Here is a 22201-nt window from a genome sequence, read left to right as displayed (position 1 = left end):
AGCTGTTCTGAAAATTTTTTGTAAGTTTTTTTTGGAGCCAGAAGAGGGCAGAATCTTATTTCTTAAGTAATAAAGACATAGAAGCACAAAAAGGAAGACTTAAGTGGAAAAAAATACCTGATTTAGTCTAACCTCTGATTATGTGTGACTGAGAGCTTTTTTCTTTTCTGATTACTCATTCTCTTCAATATAATACAAATATTCCCATTTTTTCACTGAAATGATCTAAAAATAAGTTAACATTAAGATATAGTTTTACCAGATAGAATTCTTCATTCTCTTTATTATGTGAATAAGTTTATGATTTGCTTTCAGCTCAAAGTGACTTTTAGATGGCTTAAAGATAGCTGGGAATTAAAAAGCATAACATAGGCAAAACATTGTAATCTAGTAGGGCATACAGAGGATTAGATAGAAACTGAAATTTGTGTATTTAAGAACATTTGGCAAGTAGCTACTGTGCCGACCCATGTCTTAGGGCAAAGGGGAAAATGAGAAAAAAGAAAAGAGTAAGAGGAAAAGTACATTATCTTTTCAGATCTCACTTTTAATGAGTTTGTAATATGACTGGGGAAATGGCTCATAGAACCTTAAATGACCATGAATAATCAAATACCAGGGAGTGAACTAGCAACTCTTTGCAATTCAGAAAGGAGAAATCATTTGGTGTCCAGAATACAGTAGTTTTAAGACAGCTCCATGTAGAGGAAGAATTTGATCTGAACCTGAAGTTTTAAAGTAAGCAGTGAAGAAAAGAAAGAATTGATAGGCTCAGGAAGTAACTTGGATAAGGAGGTGGGTGTAGGGGACCCAAACCTGGTGGTTGGAGTAGAGGGTTTCCTGTTGAGGAATACCAAGAAAGCAGGTTAAGCAAGTGGGATGGAAATTTTATTTCAGACTGCCTCCAAACCGAGGCAGAGGAGATCAGGCTCAATATTGGAGGCAAGTAGTAGATGTTGTAGGGTATTTTTTAGTAGAGAATAGATTGATATGATAGTGGTTTGCAAGATTTGTAGGTAGAATACATCTGAGGCTGAGGAGACAAGAGAAGACAAGACGAGCCTGAGCTTAGCAAATGGCAGTCAGAATGTAAAAGAATCAAACTTGAAAAATAGTTCAGGGGAGAAATCTTGAATTCCTTGGGACAGATTGGAACTGCAGAATAGATTAGAGGCAAACACAATGCCATACCTCCACTACAGAATTAGAGCTGTGGTGTATCAAGGATAGAAACAGGGTAACTAAGAACCAGTGAAAGTCTGTGCTTGCTGTGCCTCTGAATTGACTCTGGGTCTTGCGCCAAGGTTGCATTTCAAGAGTCTATAACTTGGCTTATAAGAATACATAAATAATGCAAATAAAGGCTTCCCCTAGTCTCTTATCTACTCACAAAAAGGGCTCTTAATGTGAGGTCTCTGAATGCCCTGAAATTATGTCAAAACTTTGGTTGTGTACACTTTTCTGAGAACTGGGTCCATATACTTCTGTAGAATCAAAGAAGCATCTGTATCCTTAAAAAAAAGTTAGGAATCACTGATTTGGTACTTGGGATGAATAAGAAAAATGATATTATGTGTCTCAGATTTGTTAGCTACCGTTTCTTTGTTAAGAATAAAAAATTTACATGTATTGATTATACATGATTGACATTACTGTGAATAACTAGGCAAATATGAATTATTTTGGTAATCATGGCAAAATTGATACGTCCAACCCAGCTTTTCCTGATGGAGTCTGGTGGGTATAAGCGATCTCTTTAGGTTCATCTGTCCTAACCCTCATCCGGGGGCTTCTCCCGGATACTCAACCTTCTCCAAAACCCAGGGACACGATATCACTTTTATAGTTGAATACTACTTTTATCTCAGTTAAAAAACAGATTTTTGCTCTTCCTCTGACATATGTCCTCTTGTTAAATTACACAGTAATATGTATAAATCTTTGGGGCATAAGTGGGAGAGATCATCTTTAATAATCTCAGAGTATTATTCAACTTAAGATGTATGAGTCTAGTTGTGAAATGTCAACACATTTAAATCCAAGCACTAGGGATTTGTAAAGCAGGAAAGACCTTAACTCCATGAAGTCATATATTACTGCAGAGAATGTTCTGGTCTTTTGTGAAAGGATTTTGGCAATCTGCTTTTCCTTTCATTTCATTTTCTTCTTGAGTTTTCTGAAGTTTGAATTTTTGGCTAGTGTCTTGGGTTTTATTTTTCTGCAAAACATCAGGAGTTTTGTGTACGGGAAAAACTAGACTTGATATAAAAATATTACACTGGTTAACAGTATTTTACTATAATTCAGGCATATTATTACCTTATCATTTAAATAGTAAAACTGTCTGTTGGCTACATGAATTTGTTTGGTACTTGGTTTGAAACAGAGAGTACATTCCAAAATATAGCCAAGTTGGCTTCAGTTCATGCACAACAGATTGCCTGCTGCAAGTATAAATAACCATATTTTTTTAATTGAATCTCTTTCGTGTTTTTCTTTATATATTTGAGGAAAAATAGAAAATAAAAGTTAGTTGAGTGTTATTAGGAAAATTATTTTTCTTCCTCTTGGGTTTATTTTACCATTCTTAAAATATTTTTGACTTTGTACTCTTTCTTAGTAAACTGCTTTCTGATAAAAACATTTCACTGTTTTCAGTATTCTATGATTTTTGCCAAAATAGACTTATAGAAGTATCTCTACTAGCTCTCATCATTGTAAGACAAAATTCCACGTAATGACAGGCTTCCAAAAGGAATAATTTGGTTTCTAAGATTGAGAGTGTCAGCTAAACTGGAATGCTAACAGAACTGCTTTTTGTAAAAAATGAATGTATTTTTCACTCTTTGATCTTTATGTAATATGTATTTTTAAAATACATTTATAGCAACTGTCTGGAGGTTAAGACTGATTCAGTTCCTTTTAGTATGGGCTGTAAGGCAGTAAAAATACAACTATATTTTAAACAAGAAAATGTTCACGTGCCATAATATTTACAGTAAATTATATAACAGTTTTAGATGATGTCGTATGTTACACTATATAAACTCTTTTCTTAAGCCAGACTCTTTGTATATATTATCTTTCAGTGATTGTACACAGTGGTATAGTGTTTCACTTGATATGATTTTAATCACTGTTAGGTTGAACTTGAAAGAAAGTTGGAATCTGCAACTAAGTCTAAACTGCATTACAAGCAGCAGTGGGGACGAGCTTTGAAAGAACTTGCCAGACTTAAACAGGTATGTAGTTTATAGCTGATGATGGATTATTCTTTTTATGTCCTTTTCCCTTGATTCTTTACATGTGTGCATATTTGGCAGTATCTGTTATATTCAGCTGTCTGCGTTTGAAGCTTCAGTGCTACATTTGAGATTAGGGGCTTTTTAAAAAAATGTTACATATTAGATCCTCCTTTTCTTAATTAAAAACTGAAACTTCTAGGTCCTTTTTTTAAATTGCCAATTATCCTCTACACAGGAAATTGGGAATAATTTCTTTTACTTTCACTTATAAAACTACCATTCTTTTTCCTTTAGTATTAATTTCCTTCCATCAGGAGTGCGTTTTGGGGGAGGAACTTAAGAACGTATTTTAAATGTTATTCCTGGAAAGACACAGTAATCTATTCATTGAGAAAGGAATCACAGGGTATTTTTGCATAATTTTTCAAGAACTTAAAAGTGTTAGGTAAGAAGAATTCAGGAAACTACTAAGTTTTTTTTTTTTTTTTCTTCCTGCTGTTTAGTAACAAATGCTGTTAGCTTCATAAGGAATTAATCTTCATTTGGGCTCTTAATTTCTTCAAATGATTAAGATCAAATAAAACATGAATAAGATTTTTATTTTGAATCTCATGTATTTGACCTAAAACTTTTAAGGCTCACTCGTGGTTAGTTTATTCTAAGTTTTGCTTTTCTTAAATGTATCTGTTGTGTCCTGAGTGAAGTTTGGTCCATAGCGTCTTTCAGATCTGTATTTTTTTTTAATGTCTCCAAAAACTTCAAATGCTATTAGACAATCTTTGTGGTATTGTACTAAATGCTCACCGCATTCATAGAGGAGTACGTACTAGACTGCATGAGACTAAATAGTGCCGTCTGCCTTAACATAGCTTGTAGATGAATTGAGATGTAAGCTTAAGCATAAAATATTACACACAGTGAATAAGTTTTATAAATGTTCATAAAGACTAAGGATAGATGAGTGAATAAGGGCCTCCTGTGTTCAAGGCACTACCTTAGATTTATAGAAGTAGAACAGGTCTTTGCCTTTAAAGGGAGCTTGCAGTTTGGAGTACTCAGGAGGGGGAAGTGTATCTATTTGATAGAACTTAGAGAAAGTGTCTTAGAAGAGGAGGTACTTGAGATGGACCTCTGGAGAACTGGTTGTGATTTAGGAAAGTAATGGGGAAACTGTTGTAAATACAATGAGTAGAATGATTCTGGTGGAGAGGCATGAATTCAGAAAGTATAGATTCTCCTTGGAGAACAGAGGAGGTCCCATTTTAGAAGTCATTTCAGGAAATAAGGACCAGAACTTGAGTGGTAGCAGTGGGAATGTGACAAGGAGATTCTTTTAAAAGAACTGGTTTTGAAGGGATAGACTGGGATTTCAAAATTGTAGAAGAGATAAACAAGATTACACTGTATAGCACAGGGAAATATACACAAAATGTTATGGTAACTCACAGAGAAAAAAATGTGACAATGAGTGTGTATATGTCCATGAATGACTGAAAAATTGTGCTGAACACTGGAATTTGATGCAACATTGTAAAATGATTATAAATCAATAAAAAATGTTAAAAAAATAAAATAAAATAAAAGAACTGGTTTTGGTAGATTTTATACAGTGCAATGTACCTGATCAGAATGCAGAGTGGGATGTCAAAGGTTCAAGCCTTAGTGTATGGAAAGAGAGTTTTCCAGCATTGGAAATACAGTTATTAAGACCAAGAGCTGACTGGGGCATGGGAAGGAGTTTTGATTTTTACAGAAGGAAATTCAGTGAGCAGTTAAGAAATATGGATTGATGTTGGAAGGATAATTGGGCTTAATTAAAAACAGATGAAGGGAATCCTTTGCAGTGGTGATAATTGAAGCTGTGGCAGATAGAATGTAGAAATGTTTTAAGGAGGAGGAAAGAAAGCTGATAAAGGAAATGGCACCTAGCGAGAAAGAGGATAATTACAACGGTACTGACAGAGCAGCCAGCGGTAACTGAAGGCTTACTGCGTGCCAGGCATTGTGCTGAGCCTTTCGTATCTTTTCATTTAATCCCAACCAAGATCCCCGTATAGCAGGTATTATTTCCATTAATGAAAGAAACTGAGACTTGAAGTTAAGTTGATCACGCATGATCACACAGTACTAAGTGACAGAATAGAGCTAGGATTGGAATTACTTGACCAGAGTCCAGGCTGAGCCTCTTCCCCTTTATAATCTTATGGTTTAATTCCATGGAAGCCAAATAATGAAAGAATTTCAAAGAGAAGCCATGGAAGACTTCAGAGATTTCTGACTGAGTACTGAAGCAGAAGTCATGACTTGGCCTGTGGTAGGAAGGAAAATGCCATCACTGACTGTTAGATAGAGTGGCTCTGGCAATGAGAATTAAAGTGACTTTGAAAAAGAAGCTAATATAAAGTCATGATGCCAAAATATTTAGGTTATCTATAGTACCATAGGGAGGCGTCCCCGTGGAATTAGGAGCAAGCAAGTCATGTGATGAGAGTGGCTGCTAAAAATAATGGGATACAAATTCTATCAGAGGCAGCATACACATAGTTGAGAACACAGCCTGGGAGTCAAGAGGGCTGGATTGAATCTTGGCGCTACCTCTTAGCTACCTCTGTGACTTGGGAAATACCAGTTTCTCTGATTAGTCTCATCTTTTGTACAACGAAAAGTCTTTTCTCACAGGTTTTTCTGAGAATTAAATGAGTAGTCTGTAAAGCATTTAATACAGATTTTGGTACATAGTGTGTGCTCAGTAAATGTAACCATTGTTAAAAGGACATGAGCCATAAAGCTATTGTGTAGTGTTCTTGGTTTTGGTCAATGGGAACCTAACTAGATGGTAGCTTTGGATATTGATGAACAGAACAAATAGTGGAAGGATTTGTGACTGACTAGCTGTTTCAGGAAACAATAGAACACCAACAATAATTTGAAAATGTTTAAATGTAGAGATTAGGAGGATGTTGTTATATAATAATAGTGGTAGGGAAGTGGGATTTCGTAAAGTTTCAGTAATAATAGTAGTTAGTATTTGGATGGTATTTTAATAGATGTTCTGTAGAATCTGATAGAAGGAAAAAACCTATATAAGGGCTAAATGTGCAGACGTGCAATAGTGTCAGTACGTGAATTTCCTAAAGTTGGGGTGTAAAGAGATGAGACTGCATTGAGTGTGAAGAAACATCTATAATTATTTGTTCATTCCTTCAGCAGGCACTTATTATACACAGCCTACCACGTACGTCCCTAGCAGATGCCAGGTGCTCTAAATGCATTTCTCTCCCTCAGGGAGCTTACAGTTCAGCTGGGAGGGTTGATATTTAGCAAGAATATGGCAGAGTGGTAAGAAATGCAAATGAAGTTAGCAAATTAAGAGAAAACAGCTATTAGAAAATCAAGATAGTGGGGTTATCATTGTATTTTGTCACTCATAGCTAAGGAAGAAATGGTTTAAAAAAATGTTTTAAGCATCAGTATTAGATCTGAAATCATTCTAGCTTTAAAATAGTAAATAGGGAAGAAGTGGAGGACAGTGCCTGCCATTGAAGAAGTGTATGCAACTTATGAAAGATAAGAGACTAATGCAATGGTAATTAATCATAAGGCATTACCAGAATCAGTAATGAAAAGCTGGAAAACTGTTAGCTGTTGATAAGGGCATGTCTTCTGGAGAAATGAGTAATTAATTATTGAAACATAATTTCATTATCATTGTCATGTTTCTTATTAAGAAATATCCAGGCAAGAACTTAATTACTTTAAGTAAGTTGATTTTTAAGTTTCGTTCATATGTGTATATTGACAGATAACATTGTTTTCACTGTTTGAGGTGGTTTTTTAATGTAAGAAGATAAGAAAACAGTGTTCTAAATAGACTCCCCTCAGTTCATGGACCGAGAGGTAGACTCTTTTAAAAGGAGATTCAGTGTAAAAGGCTCCCTCCCAGCAAAGCGCCCCTCCTTCGTAACACATGCGTCCTCATACATCCACTTTTGCTATCTTCTGAATATTTCCATTTAATCCATTATTTTCTGCTTACTCTCTTTTCCTGTTTTTTTTCTACCCTCTTGCCTAAAAACCATTGGCAAAGTAATTTTAGCTACTTGTGCCTCATAACAGAGACGCTATCACGAAAGTTCAGATGCCTCCTTTGTCTTGTTACTGTAATTGTACTAAGAAAACATAGTGTTAAATCACTGGTTCAACTCCAAACTTCTGCTTCATGAAAGAAAATAGTCTCATTCCTTCATGAGTGCAGTAATCTTCAGTACAGACCACTTCTATTCCTTATCCCACACACTTTCTGCTTTAGAAACAACACTGTAAACAAATTTCAAGGTCACTGGGAATCACTGATGTTCTACAGACCACATTTGAGATGCAACACTTTAGGAAGTGTAACAGACTTTGGGATTACCGTACGGAATTGTGCTCTGCCACTAACTGCTCTTGGAGGATGAAAATTAATAAACGTTATCAAATAGGCACAATTCGTATGTGTAAAGTTACTTCAGTTTTTTTCCTAAAACTTTTTTTATTCAAAACACATTTATTGTGTTCAACTATAAAACTGGAATCTTCTGTCTACTTTTGTTCAGAGGATTGTTTGTGCAACTTCTTGTTTAAATTGGATTAGTACCATGTTAATTTTACATTGCCTCTGGTGAATAGCCACGGGGCTATAATCTCTGCCAGTAATTTGTCACGGCAAAATCCTCTGGAGGGCCATACAAAACATTTGTGTAGTACGGATTAGACGGGGACGGCCATATCTTAGATTGTTAATAAATGTTAATGACAAAATCCAGCTGGGAAAGCTTGGAAATAAGACCTAATGCTCAGCGCCTATTGCCAAAAGAATGTTTAAACAGAGATTTCCATTACTCACAGGTGACCTAGTGTAGTCAATTTGTGAATTAAAAAATCATAATCTTCCAATTATTTAGAAAAAATCTTTTCTTCTGATTCACAACCATAAAAGCCTGTGTTTCCAAGTTGTAAACTATTTTTGTTCTTTGGTAACTGAGTAGGCGACAGCTGTGAAATCTAAGTAAGTATAGCACAAAATGGGTCCTAATCTAGAAGACAAGTGATACCCCTACGTTCTGGATTTGGTATCTCTGGTATGATGTGTAACACTGACTTTAAAAAAAAAAGAGTTCTAGTTGTTAGACATGTAAGAGGTAAGTTAGTTTGTTTTTTTTTCCAATCTCCAAGTTAAGATGATCACTTTACTCCTGTGTTCTAAATACCGTAGTTACTTAAAAACACTTCTTGATACATTAGAATATAGTTATGTAAGAAGAATAACAGCCACCACTTTTTAAAAATAAATGAAGCATTGTTAACAGGTATGAAGTTGTTGTTGTAGGAAATTTAACATTTTTATCATGTCAGATATATTAAAAGTAGGTACGTTTGTTCATGGGACAGGAAACAGAACTAGGATTTTGGGTAGGATGTGGGTCCCTTACCATATTTGTGCACAGTAGATCTGTTTAAAATTAAGCTGATATATTTAGTTAAAACAACACAGACTTCATTGGCTGACATTAGCCCTATCTTGTCCAGCCTCCTGCTTATCCACTCAGAGTAATTAATTTGATTAATTTATAAGTAATTTAGCCAAGGATGGGGTATAAATCTTTGTTTAAGAAAACAGTTGGAGGTCCAAGTCTTGGTTAAAAACTGTGTCTTGAAACCATCCAGGCCCTCCTACTGACTTGTCAGCTCTGGGTTATTTTCAGAAAACTTGACTTGAGTTCCTTAGTTTAGTTGTAAGTTTTTTCCCACAGACTTCCATGGCGTGTGTGAGTGGGAGAGTAAGTAGTGGCCACGTTTTAGCCGCTGTTTAGTCTAGTGTATGTGTGTTTACATCTCCTCTCGGGATTTATAGGCAGCCAAGGCAAAATAGAGATTATACTTACTTGATTGAGGAGCCTTTAACCCAAGCACCTGGCAGCAGAGAGGATTTCTTCCTCTAACCTCTAATTTTTGTGTGTGCATGTGTGATTATTATTAATGCTGTGTACTTGATTAAAAATTCAAGGCATTTAAAGGCTTTTCTTGTGTTTTAGAATTAAAGTGTTTCAACTTTTATAAAGTTACAGTTTTACAAAGTAACCTAAAATTTAATAATTGACCTTTTTTTTTCCTGCTTGCAATTATATTTGCTTAGTGTAAAAAAATCCAAATTTTGGAGCATCATAACATAGAAAATAAAAATCACCAAAAACCTTAAACCTTATCACCTCTTCAAGCAGAGATAACAGTTGACTGTATTTTTATCTGGATGTCTTTTTCTTTCTTTTTAAATGAAATATATCATACATTCAATATATCATATATTTCAAAGAGGGAAAAAAAGGATTTTTATGCACCTCAACCCCCACCTTTTAGTTTAAGAAACAGGATTAGTGTTCTGTGTGCCCTTTCTTACCTGCATCCTCTCCATAGGTAACCACTTTGCTGAATTTGTTATTTATCATTCCTTTGCTTTTCTTCATAATGTTATAAGATATATTTAAAATATTGGTAAACAACACTGTTCACTTTTGTTTTTAAACTATGCATGAAAATATTCTCTTTGAATCATTCTTCTGTGACTACCTTGTGTGATTCAAAGTTGTTTTTGTGACTTAGCTATTCTGATGCAGATAGCTAGAGTTTATTTTTATTGCTTTATAAAAATGAGTATTCCCAGTTTTCTTACAATAAGACAACACTGAAAAATTTTTTTTTAACATGTAAGAGTTTCTCTAGTGTTTGTATCTAAAAGTAGAGCTTCTGGTAATAGGGTTCCCTCATTTCTGCTTCACTTTCCAAAGTGGTTGCGTGAATCTGCAGTTCCCAAGAGTGGTATATAATTGTTGTTATTCTTCACACATGTGTCACATGTGTAATGCTTGGCTGTTATCAGACGTATTAGTTTTTTCCAGTGTGGTGGGTCTGAAATAGTATCACTGTGTGGCTTAAGTTTTCATTTCCCTGACTATTGACTTCGAGCATCTTTTTCTTTGTTTATTAGACTTTTATGTCTTTACTGTGGAATGCCTTTTTATGTCTTTTGCTCAATAGAAATAAATCAACAGGTAAACCAGATTTTGGAGTCACCAGACACAGAGTTAGAAATAACTACTACCACTGTGTTCTAGAAAATAGGTGATACGATGGAGAAATGTGCGAGGAAAGTGGAATCTTTTCAATCATACAGACATATGGAACTGAAAAAGTATTATTACAAATGAAATGTAAGAATTCAGTGGATGAATTAACAGCAGAACCAGGGATGTGTGAACTGAAGACAAGCCAATAAAAAGTATCCAAGCTGGAAGAGAAAAAAGGATAGAAGATACAACAAAGAACATAAGTACAACACAGGATAAGGGTATATGAGAGCGACTACCTCTGGTGTGAGCACAGACCCCTGCGTTAGTTTGGGCGGCTCGTGAACTACAGAAATTTATTTTTCACTTTTCTGGAGGTTGGACGTCTGGGATCCAAGTGTACAAAGGGTCAGGCTCTGTCTGATGAGGGCCTGCTTCCCAGGTCATAAATGGCCATCTCTCTGCTGTGCCATCACATAGAAGGGTGGCCAGGGGAGCCTTAATAACAGTGCTGATTTAAAACAGCCAAAAAGCAAAGAAAATCTTAAAAGCCATGGAGGGTAGAGGGAGACATTGCCTTCATAGGAGCAACAATGAGACTGACAGATGAACTTTAAATAAACAAACAAAGGAATTCATAAGACTGCAGAATAACATCCTTAAAGTACTGAAAGAAAATAACTGCCAGCCTAAAATTCTGTACCCAGTGAAAATGCCCTTCACAAAATGACATGAGACTCTTCAGACTAACAAAAACTGGGAGAAAACAATAATCCCAACATATTGAATTTAAAATGTATAGAGAATTAAAATTCATGACAAAAATAACAGTACAAAAGAGATGACGGGATAAATAGGGTTAAAATGTTAAAAGTGTTGCATTATCCGTGAGGTTGTAGAAGTCCTAATTTATATTATTTCTAAAAGAGTAAGAATGAGTAACAAGCTGAAAGAAGGGGAAAATGGAATGACAAAATATTAGATTCATCTTGAAAAGGACAAAAGAAGAGAAACAATACAAAATAGATGGAACAAGCAGACAATAGTAGCAGGTAAAAATTTAAACCCATATAGTATGTTACCAATTGCTTTAAATATAGATAAAAACTAAGCATTGTCATTAAAAACAATCAATTAACAACTGAATTAAACAATAGCATGCTACTTAGATAGATATAAGGATGCCGTAAATATAAAGATACAGAATGGCTGAATTTAAAAAGAGGAAAAAGTATATAATACCTTAATATTAACTCAAAGAATGAACGTTCAACAGTACTTAAGACTTTACAGCAAGAGGCTTACTGTAGTTAAAGATTTGAGTTTTTATAATCAAAAGGGTCAGTCACCTGGAAGATGACAACAGTTGTACATTTGTGTGTACCTGGTAACAGCCACAAATTTATATAAAGCAAAAATCTATAGAACTAAAAGGAGAAATAGAAAAATTCATAATAATGGTTTATTTTACTGTAATTCTCCTGGGACCTGCTAGAGCAAATCAACAACAGAAAATGAAGATTTAGAAGAGCTAGATACTGTCACTATCGGTGTGCACAGAAGGATACTTAAAAAAGTCCAGGATTCAAATCGTTCTCTACGCACTGGAACATTTAGCCGAATTGCTCATATGTCAAACTGAACAACAATTTTGAACAAATTTCAGGAAGTTGTAATTCAGAATATGTTCTCTGACCACAGTGAAACTAAGCTAGAAGTTACTAATAAAAAGAGATAATCAACGTTCACAATATTGAAAATAGTACACTTCTTAATAACCCATGGCTAAACTGGAGACCACAAGTGAATTTGAACTGAATAATTAAAACCTATCAAGACATGAGCTTTAATGAAAGCAGTCCTTACGGAAGTTTTTAACCTCAAGTTCACTTGGAAAATAAGAAAAGCATAAAAATCTATTCTCTAAATATCCCTGTCAAGTAGTCAGTAAACGAATAGGAAATTAGGAGGAAGGAAATAATCAACATGAATAAATGAATTATGGGGAAACTGAAAAACAAAGTCAGCGAAGTTGGAGTGTTTAAGGAAACAGAACTTACAAAGCTTACACAGAAACATGATAGTAGTCTTACAACTACTAGAGAAATAGAATCTGTAATGAAGTCTTCACCGAAAGAAGGCTCCAGACCCAAATGGCTTCACATAACAATTTTAATAAATATTTTAGAAATAACACTAATGTTACACAAACAGTTTCAGAAACTAGGAAGAGAGAATACGTCTGACTTCTTTAAAAATGAGACCAGCGTAACCTTGATCCTAAAATCTGACAGAGAAGTTATAAGAAAATTAATTGGCTAGTCAGTCTCATGAATATAGATATAAAACTTGTAAGCATCACAACGAAGTTTATTAAACAGGGGAAGTTGGCTATTTACCACCTTAAAAAATAAAGGAGGAAAAAAAATCAAGTGATCAAAAGTGCAGAAGTCAGTACCCATTTATAATAACAATACTTAGCCAACTAAGAATGTAGGGGACATTTCTTAATCTAATAAAGGATACTTACATAGAATCTATGACAAATCTTAAAGTTTTTCCCGAGATGAGAACAAGAGAAGGATGCCATCTATTACCATTTCTTAAAAACTTTGTTACCAGTGAAACAGGCCAAAAGAAAGGGTGTTATCAGTTGGAAAGGGAAAAATAAAACTGTCATCATTTACAGATGACAATTGTTTTATACTTAGAAAACCAAAAAGTATCTACAGATGACCTATTAGAATTAATAAGTGATATTAACTAAGAATTAATAAGTTTTTTGCTGGAAACAAAATCAGAATATACATAGCATTTTTAATTCTCTAGAGACAATTAAACGAAAAAATTTACACCCTGCCATTTGCAATAGCATTTAAAAACTTGAAATACCTAGGCACACTATTCAAAGAAAAATGCTACTCTTAATATATAGGGAAGTATAAAATTAAAGAAGATCTGAACAAATGGAGAGGTAAACTGTGTTCAGTGATTGAATAATCAATATTGTAAAGATAATAGTTTTGGACAAATTGAACTGTAGATTCAGCATAATCCTAATTCCAGCAGGCCGTTTCTTTTTCAACCCTTGAAATTCAGATTTATATGAAAATACAGAAATCAAGAATAACTGAATTTTGAAGATAGAAGACTTCTACTATCAGATATCCAGAGCTATTGTTACAAGAGTTCCAGTAATTAAGACAGTCAAGTTTAATGCAAGGCTTGAGAATCCAGAAATAAACTCATACATAAGAGGACAGAGGTATGACAGTGAACACAGCCCAGGCAGTGGGGGGAAAGATTGTTTTCCAGTAAATATTGCTAGTAAATTGGTAACTCTATATGGGTTAAAAATTGTAATTCTCTATGGATAGAAAAAGAAACTTGATCTCAGCATGCATAGAACCAATTGCATATGAATTTTTGATCTAAATGAAGCTTCAAGGGGTAACATAAAGTAGTATCTTCAAGACTGAGGCAGCAAAAATTTCCCTAAATTGGACATAGAGAGCACTACCCAGTAAAGAACAGAAAGCTAAATTTGGATCATATTAAAATTAAGTTAAAAACACCTTTAAAGGAGTTAGAACACAAGACGAAGACACATGGAAAATATTTACAATTTGAATAATTAACACAGGACCTACCCAGTATATAAAGAACTACAAACATATCAATAAGGAAAGACGAATGGCCAAGGAGAGCAAAGGGCCAAATGGCTGACCAAGAACTTTACAAAGAAGAATACCATTTAAAGTATTAAAACAAGTTCAGCCTCATCAGTATTTGAAAAAATTGCAAAATAAAATCATGAAATATCACTACTAACCTATCAGAATGGTTTAAATGGGAAAAAAATGGTATTACCAAGTACTGACAAGAATATCGAGCACCGGAATGGTTATAAATCATCACTACTACTTTGAAAACTGTCTGACAATATTTACTAATACTGAAATTCTCATACCCTATGACCAAGCAGTTTGAATCGTAGGTATATACTCAATAGAAGTGCACACAGATAAGTGCAAAAAGGCACGTACAACAATGGTCACATCAGCTCTGCAGTACAAAACTGGAAACTAACCCAAATGTCCCTCAGCAGGGGAATGAAGAAACCATGCAATCATCCAGTGGAATGCGACACAGTAATGTGAATCATCAACTACACACACTGCAAAATAACCTGAAAAGCTATGTGAAAGGAGCCAGACATAAAGTAATGTACACTGCACCGTTCCATTTATATAAACTTCAAAGCAGTGAAAACTTACTGGTGCTGTTAGAAATTAGAATAGTAATTATCTTTACTAAAGATGAATGGTTAGTGACAAGGAAAGAAACATGGGGGACTTCTGGGGTTGTGATAATCTTGTGTGTCTTGATCTGGCTGGTGGTTATGTGAGTAGTTCACTTTGTGAAAGTTGATCAAAATGTACATTTATAAATATTTGGCAGTTTTCTGTTATCATTCATTGTTTTCTTTTTAAAAAAAGATGACATTACCTATTGATCTGGCTCTCCCATTTTGGGGTTCTGTCCTAGAGAAAGAAAAGCTCTTGTCCCTAAAGAAATATGTAGAAAGATTTATAAACTGTTAGGTGAGAGGATGTTTTATTGTAGCATTGTTGGTACCAAAATGTCTGTTTTTGAGAGAGTGGTTGAATAAATTATGGAATATCCATTCTGTGTAGTGTTACATATTTATATTAAAGAAATTTTATCATGTACATAGATTTTTGTGTGAGCCTGGAGGGAAGAGTAGAAAAGATACATTATTACCTGAGGTAGGAGTGGGGTTAGTTACTAGTGCAGGGCCAAGTATTGAATTTTTCTTGGTACCTCTTTGTATAATTTGTATTTTGTATAGTTTACCATTTCTTTGTATAATTTTAATTTCTTAGATAATTTTGTGTAATTAACCATTTCTTCGATGCTGCTCTTACCTTACCATTGGTCCTGTGGCAACTCATTGTGTTGACAGCAGACTCTTTCTTGCCTTTAACTTGTTACCGTATGATATTCAGCTAACCTCCGTCCTGACTGGACCATGAATGTTTACGGCTTATAACAGGAAGGAAAGTCATGGAGTTTTTAAAGACAACCTGGGCATTTCTAGATAAGATGCGACTCACAAAATCTGCAGTGTGTGGCAGTATCACGGTTACTGTCTAACAGGATTAGAATCACAAGTCACAGTCATAGAAATATATTTATTCCTAACATTAGAAATCTGGCTTGTTTCTTTCAAGCGAGAGCAAGAAAGTCAAATGGCTCGTCTCAAAAAACAGCAAGAAGAATTGGAACAAATGAGACTACGTTACCTGGCTGCTGAGGAAAAAGACACAGTAAAAACTGAGCGACAAGAATTGTTGGATATAAGAAACGAACTGAACAGGTATAATAGCTTAAAAAATTATTTTTGTTTTCTCCATACAAAAACTAAAGTTTAAATAGGACAACTTTTTAATTGGTCATTGGTCCAGGAAAAGTACATCAGGCCTTTCAAGAATAGGGTACATCGTGTGTAAAACGTAGCTGACCTGTGTGATACGAAGTCTTTGCCAAAGACCATTACACTCACATTTTTTGCCATGAGTGTAGCTGTATCAAATCTATTCAGCTTTTTTGTTTCCACTCATAACATTAGTAAAGTTTATTCTTGTGTGACAATTTCAGGATTATTGTTACTATTTCAAGGTAACTGATTATCCTGAATTTTTAATTATATAAAGTACAAGAAATTTCAAATAGTTATATTATTAATGTAAATAAAAGAATAGCTCTTAATTATTGCCCTTACTGTGTGTCAGGAACTATTTTAAATGTCTCATATGCCTGTCTCCACTGTTTTTGATCTTCAAAGCAACGTTTTGAGGAAGATATTATCCCCATTTAGAGATGAGGAAACCAGGGATTAAAGAGATTTAAGCACCCTTTCCAAGGTCACACAGCTAGTAAATGGAGGAGCCAGAGCTCAGACCTGATTGCAGAGGTTGCGTTTTTAACTGCTAGGCAACACTGGGCTCCTCTGTAGTGTCATGTCCGTCTTAGGAACAATGTCACAAGTATCTCACGTTAGGAGAATAATCACTAGGAAGCAGTCTAAGAAAAAAATTACTGTCTTATTTTGGAGCGGAGTTTACAGGAAGACTTTTTAACTTAGTTTATCAAGAGACTAGTATTTTTGCTGCAGCAAATCATACTGTCTTAGCTGAGGCTGGCATAACAAAATACCATAGGGTGGGCTTAAACAACAGAAATTTATTTTCTCACAGTTTTGGACGCTAAATGTTCAAGATCCAAGTGGAAGCATGGTTAGTTTCTGGTGGGGACTCTCTTCCTGGCTTGTAGACAGTCAGCTTCCCACTGAGTCCTCGCCGTGGGGGGGGAGAGAGCAAGCTCTCCTGTGTCTCTTCTAATAAGGACCCTAATCTCATCCCGAGGTCCCTGCTAGCATCTCCCAAAGGCCCACCTCCAGGTACCATCACACTGAGGGCTAGAGCTTCAGTGTATGAATTTTGGGAAGACACCACTCAGTGCGTATCTCATAGATTTGACAAAACATCCCACGATACAGCCCTGTATAAACTGGGAAAGTTCAGTCACCATATTTGGTGGATTTGGAGCTGAATTACACAACTGCATTTAGAACATTTACGTATAAATGTCAGTTGGAAAAGGTCGAGGTCTACAGTGCATATACTACAGGGCACAATTCACACTATTATTCTTACTCTCTTTTTATTCAGCAAGTATTTATTTGGTGTCTACTATGTCATAGACTTGAAAGATGTTACAAATTAATTATAACATGCCCCTTGCCTTCCAATATTTTGCTGTAATATATAGCACATGTTTGCTTTTAGTTTAGCAAATACCTGTTAAGCCCCTGCTGTTTGCTAAGCACTGTTTTGGTGGTTTAAATGAAGATAGCCATCCGCCTATCAAATGTGTAGGTCATGCAAAATTGAATCTTATTATTAGTATCTTAATAAATTAAGATTTAGGGAAGACTGAAACCAACAAGATTACATATATTAGAAACAAAAGCACAGTTTTCTCTATAAATTATAAAAAACATTTCTTAAGTGATAGAGAAGACATAATAAAGCAGTTGAAGTGAAGAAGCCTAGGAGGATTTAAGTGGCGACTAAGAACGGAGTGGCAAAGAGCCGGTGCAGCTGGGGACAGTCATAGAAAGAGGGTCCATCACTCACTGTGGTAAAGCCACCTCTGGGTTCTTACCAGTGTGCAACGGACTTCAAGGGAAATCAGCTACCTAGAGAGCTCCCAAAGGAAGGGGACCAAAAAGTGTTCAGGAGAGTGAGAGATATTGACCTTGTGAAGAACTCTTGGGCAAAGTATGAGAAAGCTCTCTTCAAATATCTAGAGGGCTGCCATTTAATAGCCTCTTGAACAGAATCATAGCCAGTTATTGGAAAGTATAAAGACACATACTGAGTTCAATAATAAAAAGGAACTTTCTAAGAGGGCAGTTCTACAAAGCGACACAAAGCTGGGCGAGTGGAGTCCACACGTGGTGTTTCAAGGAAGTCAGGTTTCCTTTGATAACTTTACGGGCTTCAGCTACAGTGTTCTCAAATCCTGTTGTGATCACGAATGATGATTTGCATTTTAGTAAGAATTCTCAGGGATACTCAGTTGGGTAAAAATTTCATTTATCATAACATGCATAAACAGATGAACAGGGAAATGGTTGGACTTCCTGGTACAGTTTGGCATGGTGTGTCCTTATTCTACCTAGAGGACACCTCTTCCTCCAAGAAAGCTGTAAGAATTGGAGAGGGAGAAACTACCATCCAGTAATCTTATCTTACTCCTCCCCGTGAATTGCTCAATTTTACCGGTATCCCATTAATCACTTGATTTCCACCCCAGTCCCAAAGCTCAGGGCCCTCACTAGGCTTTTTTTTCTTAGAACAGATGGAGTTTTTGGTGTCTTTCTTGGACTGCATACTTCAGTTTCCTATTCTTTTGTGGGAAATCTTAGGAATCCAAGTGTCAGAGAGTCATCTGAACAAACACAACTGTGTCCTACCAGTCAGCCTGCACCTTTTCTGGGGCCCAGAGCTCCTTGTCGGTCAGGGCAGGACACTCACCTGCTGGCTCTTCCCCCCTCTCCCGCATGCCACGTGTAAATTCAGAAGTGGATTTGGTTCTTGTTGGCTTACTTACTGTGAAGACCACCTAAAAGCAGGGGCTTAGACTCAGCTGCTTTTTATCTTACTTACAAAGGCAAAATTTTGGAGTTGTTACAAATTATTTTTGTAGCCAGTTATATAGAGGAGTATAAAGTTAGTTATGTCTCAGTTGTACATTCCAAATTAAATGAAAACCTACTCCACGTCCAAACTTGGTCCACTGACTAAGTGATGGTAACGCCAAGTATACTCCCCATTTTCAAGGCAGTCTGATTAATGATACTCCACTGGAAATGCCCAAACCCCAGACTGGCATCTGCTCCCCTTTCTTCATCTCCTAGATAAGATCGTCATAAACGTAACTTGAAGCTATCAATACAGACTCTTAAAATGTACATGAGCTTTGAACCAGGCATTCATAGCTGTAGAATTTCACTTTCTATGAATAATTAGTGACAAAACTTCACAATAACAGAAAATAATCTTTCTGATGCTCTGCAGTATCCCTAAAACCTAGCACTGCTTGGTACAAATACTTGTGGAATTAATTTAGAAAAAAATTTTATGTTCAAAAAACAACAAAGGTTTAATAACAACCTAAAGATCAATAATAAAGGATGATTAAATAATGGTATATTCCAAATGATGGAATGTAATGAAGCCACGTAATGAACACTTAATGTTATAGGAAAACATTAATAAGTGATACACATATAGCATTGCATATATATCACTAACTTTTTAGAAAAATATGTTTAAAATACATGCATTTTTTTTTTAATTGAAAAGAAATACAAAACAACTATTACTCAGATTGATTATCTCTGGTAAGGTTATAATTATTTGCTTCTACACATTTCCAAAATTTCTACAGTTTTCATTTCTACAGTTAGTTCTGTGTGTGCTAACTGGCTAGCCAAGTGGTTTTTGTTTTGTTCCTGCAACTATTACTAAAAACATTTTACCATTAAATCATTTTGTTTTTAAGTGGTGTTGTTAACCAGAAACCCAAACAGTGATTGTTGCCTGCTAGAGTAGCATTTGTTCTTGACTTTCTCAGGTTAAGGCAACAAGAAGAAAAACAGTACCAGGATTCCAGAGAGACTGCGAGTGGAAAAACGGACGGCCCACATGGCAGTACACTGGAAGAAGGCTCGGATGATTATTTGACTCGCCTCATAGAAGAAAGGGATACTTTGATGAAGACGGGTGTGTATAATCACGAGGATCGAATAATAAGTGAACTCGACCGACAGATCAGAGAGGTTTTGGCAAAAAAAAATGCCAGTAATTAATAACATTTGGAAAATCTTTACAGAGACTCCAGTTCTAAATTTTGATTTAATTGTAAAACCCTCAAAAGAAGGGAAAATGGATATTTTAAAAAGCAATTTAATTTTTTTATAAGCAAACTTTTTTTATGTTACTGTATAGTATTTATTTGATTTTATTTACTTTATGCTACCTCTCCACTCTGGTTTATTGTAACTGCATTTTATCTACTCATTTTAAATGACTTTTTCAGAGTTTCTCAGAATTTATAATTTCATGGCTAACTTTCAAAACAGCTTTTCACTAAATTCGCTCTCAGAGAAATGATTTAAGTAATTTCCAGTTACATAATTTTTTATGTTCAGCCAGAAGAGTATATGTTGCACTTTAAAAATGCTGTCCTGTTCATTTGAATATAGATATCTTAAAAGTTGAGACCACTTGTAAATGGTATGTGAATTACATCAGTAAAAATCACTTTTTAACTCATAACATTTGCAGGTGACACGTTTGAAAACAGAAAGCGGGATCAGTGCAGAGAAGCCATATGTGATCTATTCAGTGACAAATTAGTCATTTATTTAAATAGTTACTAGAGTTTAAATTTGTTTCAACAACTGTTGACTTTTCAAATTTTTAGTGCACTCTTAATTTTTAGGAATATGAAGTAATAGCTTAATAAGGTCTTTTCTGTCAGTTTCCTGCTCAAGCTTACATTGTTTTCTTTTGTTGAAAATAGAAGTTTCATTTTCCAGTAATTGTTATACAAGTTGTTAACTCAAACCCTCTGTAATATAACTTGGAAACAGATGCATAAACGCTTTAGCTAAGAAAGTAGAGTGATGGAAACGTGCTATTTTTTACTCCCCCTAATTTTAATCAGTCTTACAAAAAGTACCAGAGATTAAGTCATTGGATTCATGTAGTGCCATGACAGTATATACATTTTTAAGAATTCCTGTACATCATATTCTTCAAAGGCAACATTTGCCCTCAAAGCAACATTTTCCACCTCATTTTACAGGGTAATGAAAAGCTTTATGCTTTTAGATGAGTCCTGAAATGTATGTAGTTTAAAATTTCTTATTCCCAAATGTAATACCTTTGTCTGTAGTTCAGGAAGTACATGCTGTTTACTGATAGCTGCTACAAAGGCAGAACAGGCTGTGCGGTAACACTGAACTTCCTGCTGTGTTCAAGGAGACGTACTTCTTGTTTGGGAAATTAAAAAGGCCCTACACACTTCATACTTTTTTCCCCCTTGTTAACAAGTATTAATCTAAACACAACCCAGCAGTAAAGAGAGAAATTACTGAATGAGGGAATAATGAATATGTGAATTTTAGCAGGAATATGGATTACTAATTATGGCTAGACATTTTCTCTCACTGATTTCTGTGCCACATGAATGGATTCTTTTTGTTTCAGAAGCTCTCGGGTAAAATGTGCCTTCAATTGCACTGTGTGCTGCGTGTGACTGTTTTCAAACACTAGAGGGGGCCTTAGATTTAAAGAAACAAAAAGGACGTTTCTAAAATGGATGTGTGGTTTGCCGTCTGTAAAGTTATCTTTTGGCTGTGTATTTTAACAAATAAAAAGCCTAACTGTGTGCATATTTGAGTTTGAGTAGTCTGCTACTTTTGTTTCAAACAGACTGGGCAAGTGCCTGGCACTTCCTGTATCAGGTTGCTTTGTAGTTTTGATTTTTAAGTGCTTACACTGCAGATACTTAGATTCTATGTCCTAAAATTGACTGGGAGAGTCTAAAATTTTAACACCTTTTTGTGGTTCTTCAGCAGCAGCTCTTTCATTCGTAAATGGCATTTAATGTATTTACACCGATTTGTTCTACTAAATGATCATCAGTCAGTGCTTGGGAGTTGATTGTGACTACAGCAGATGAATGAATGAGCGAGTGAGCGTGCAAGTAGGTGAGCGAGTACTAAGTCTCCCCAGAACTGTATGTAACCGCAGACCTTTCGTCAAATATTTAAATGTGAAAAGAAGTTTACCTTTAAAATGTTTGTGATTCCTTCTCAGGAAGAAAGTCTAGTTTCCATGTCTGAGGCTTACACATAACTGCATGGGAGGTGTAGCTGTCTTCCACGTATATGTGGGGCCACGTCTGTATAAATTTGAAGGGTCCCTTTATAGGTATATCCCAGTGACTTCTATCCAAACCAGGGGTCCTGCTGTGTCCAGAAGATGTGGGAGTTTTGAGTACGATTTAAGGACGCATCAAGGCGCTGCACAAACCACCCTAGCGTACCCAGACTGGTCTGACCGGATGACTCGTCCACTTACTGCTCTGTCCAGCTACTGCCCAGCCCGAGTCTGACTTCTCAGCGTGCCTGTCCTCGGCCACCTCAGAATGGAATGACCTGGTTCTCAGTCTGTAAGAAGGGTCCTCTGG

General features: G+C 35.5%; 1 protein-coding gene across 7 annotated transcripts in view; it reads left to right on the top strand.

The window, feature by feature from the left end:
• Positions 1-21403, top strand: part of CEP120 (centrosomal protein 120) — a 160930-nt gene extending 139527 nt beyond the window's left edge. For all 7 annotated transcript variants that reach the window (XM_010971543.3, XM_074360568.1, XM_074360566.1 and 4 more), the window contains 3 exons: positions 3144-3242; positions 15604-15749; positions 19577-21403. In XM_010971543.3, the coding sequence (XP_010969845.2) occupies positions 3144-3242; positions 15604-15749; positions 19577-19811 (480 nt within the window). In that variant the 3' untranslated portion in view covers positions 19812-21403. The remainder of the gene's footprint in view (positions 1-3143; positions 3243-15603; positions 15750-19576) is intronic.
• Positions 21404-22201: the final 798 nt, after the last annotated feature.

Source organism: Camelus bactrianus, chromosome 3 (assembly GCF_048773025.1).
Source record: "Camelus bactrianus isolate YW-2024 breed Bactrian camel chromosome 3, ASM4877302v1, whole genome shotgun sequence".
In the NCBI taxonomy this organism is placed as follows: domain Eukaryota; kingdom Metazoa; phylum Chordata; class Mammalia; order Artiodactyla; family Camelidae; genus Camelus; species Camelus bactrianus.
This window is presented reverse-complemented; position numbering and strand designations above follow the sequence as displayed.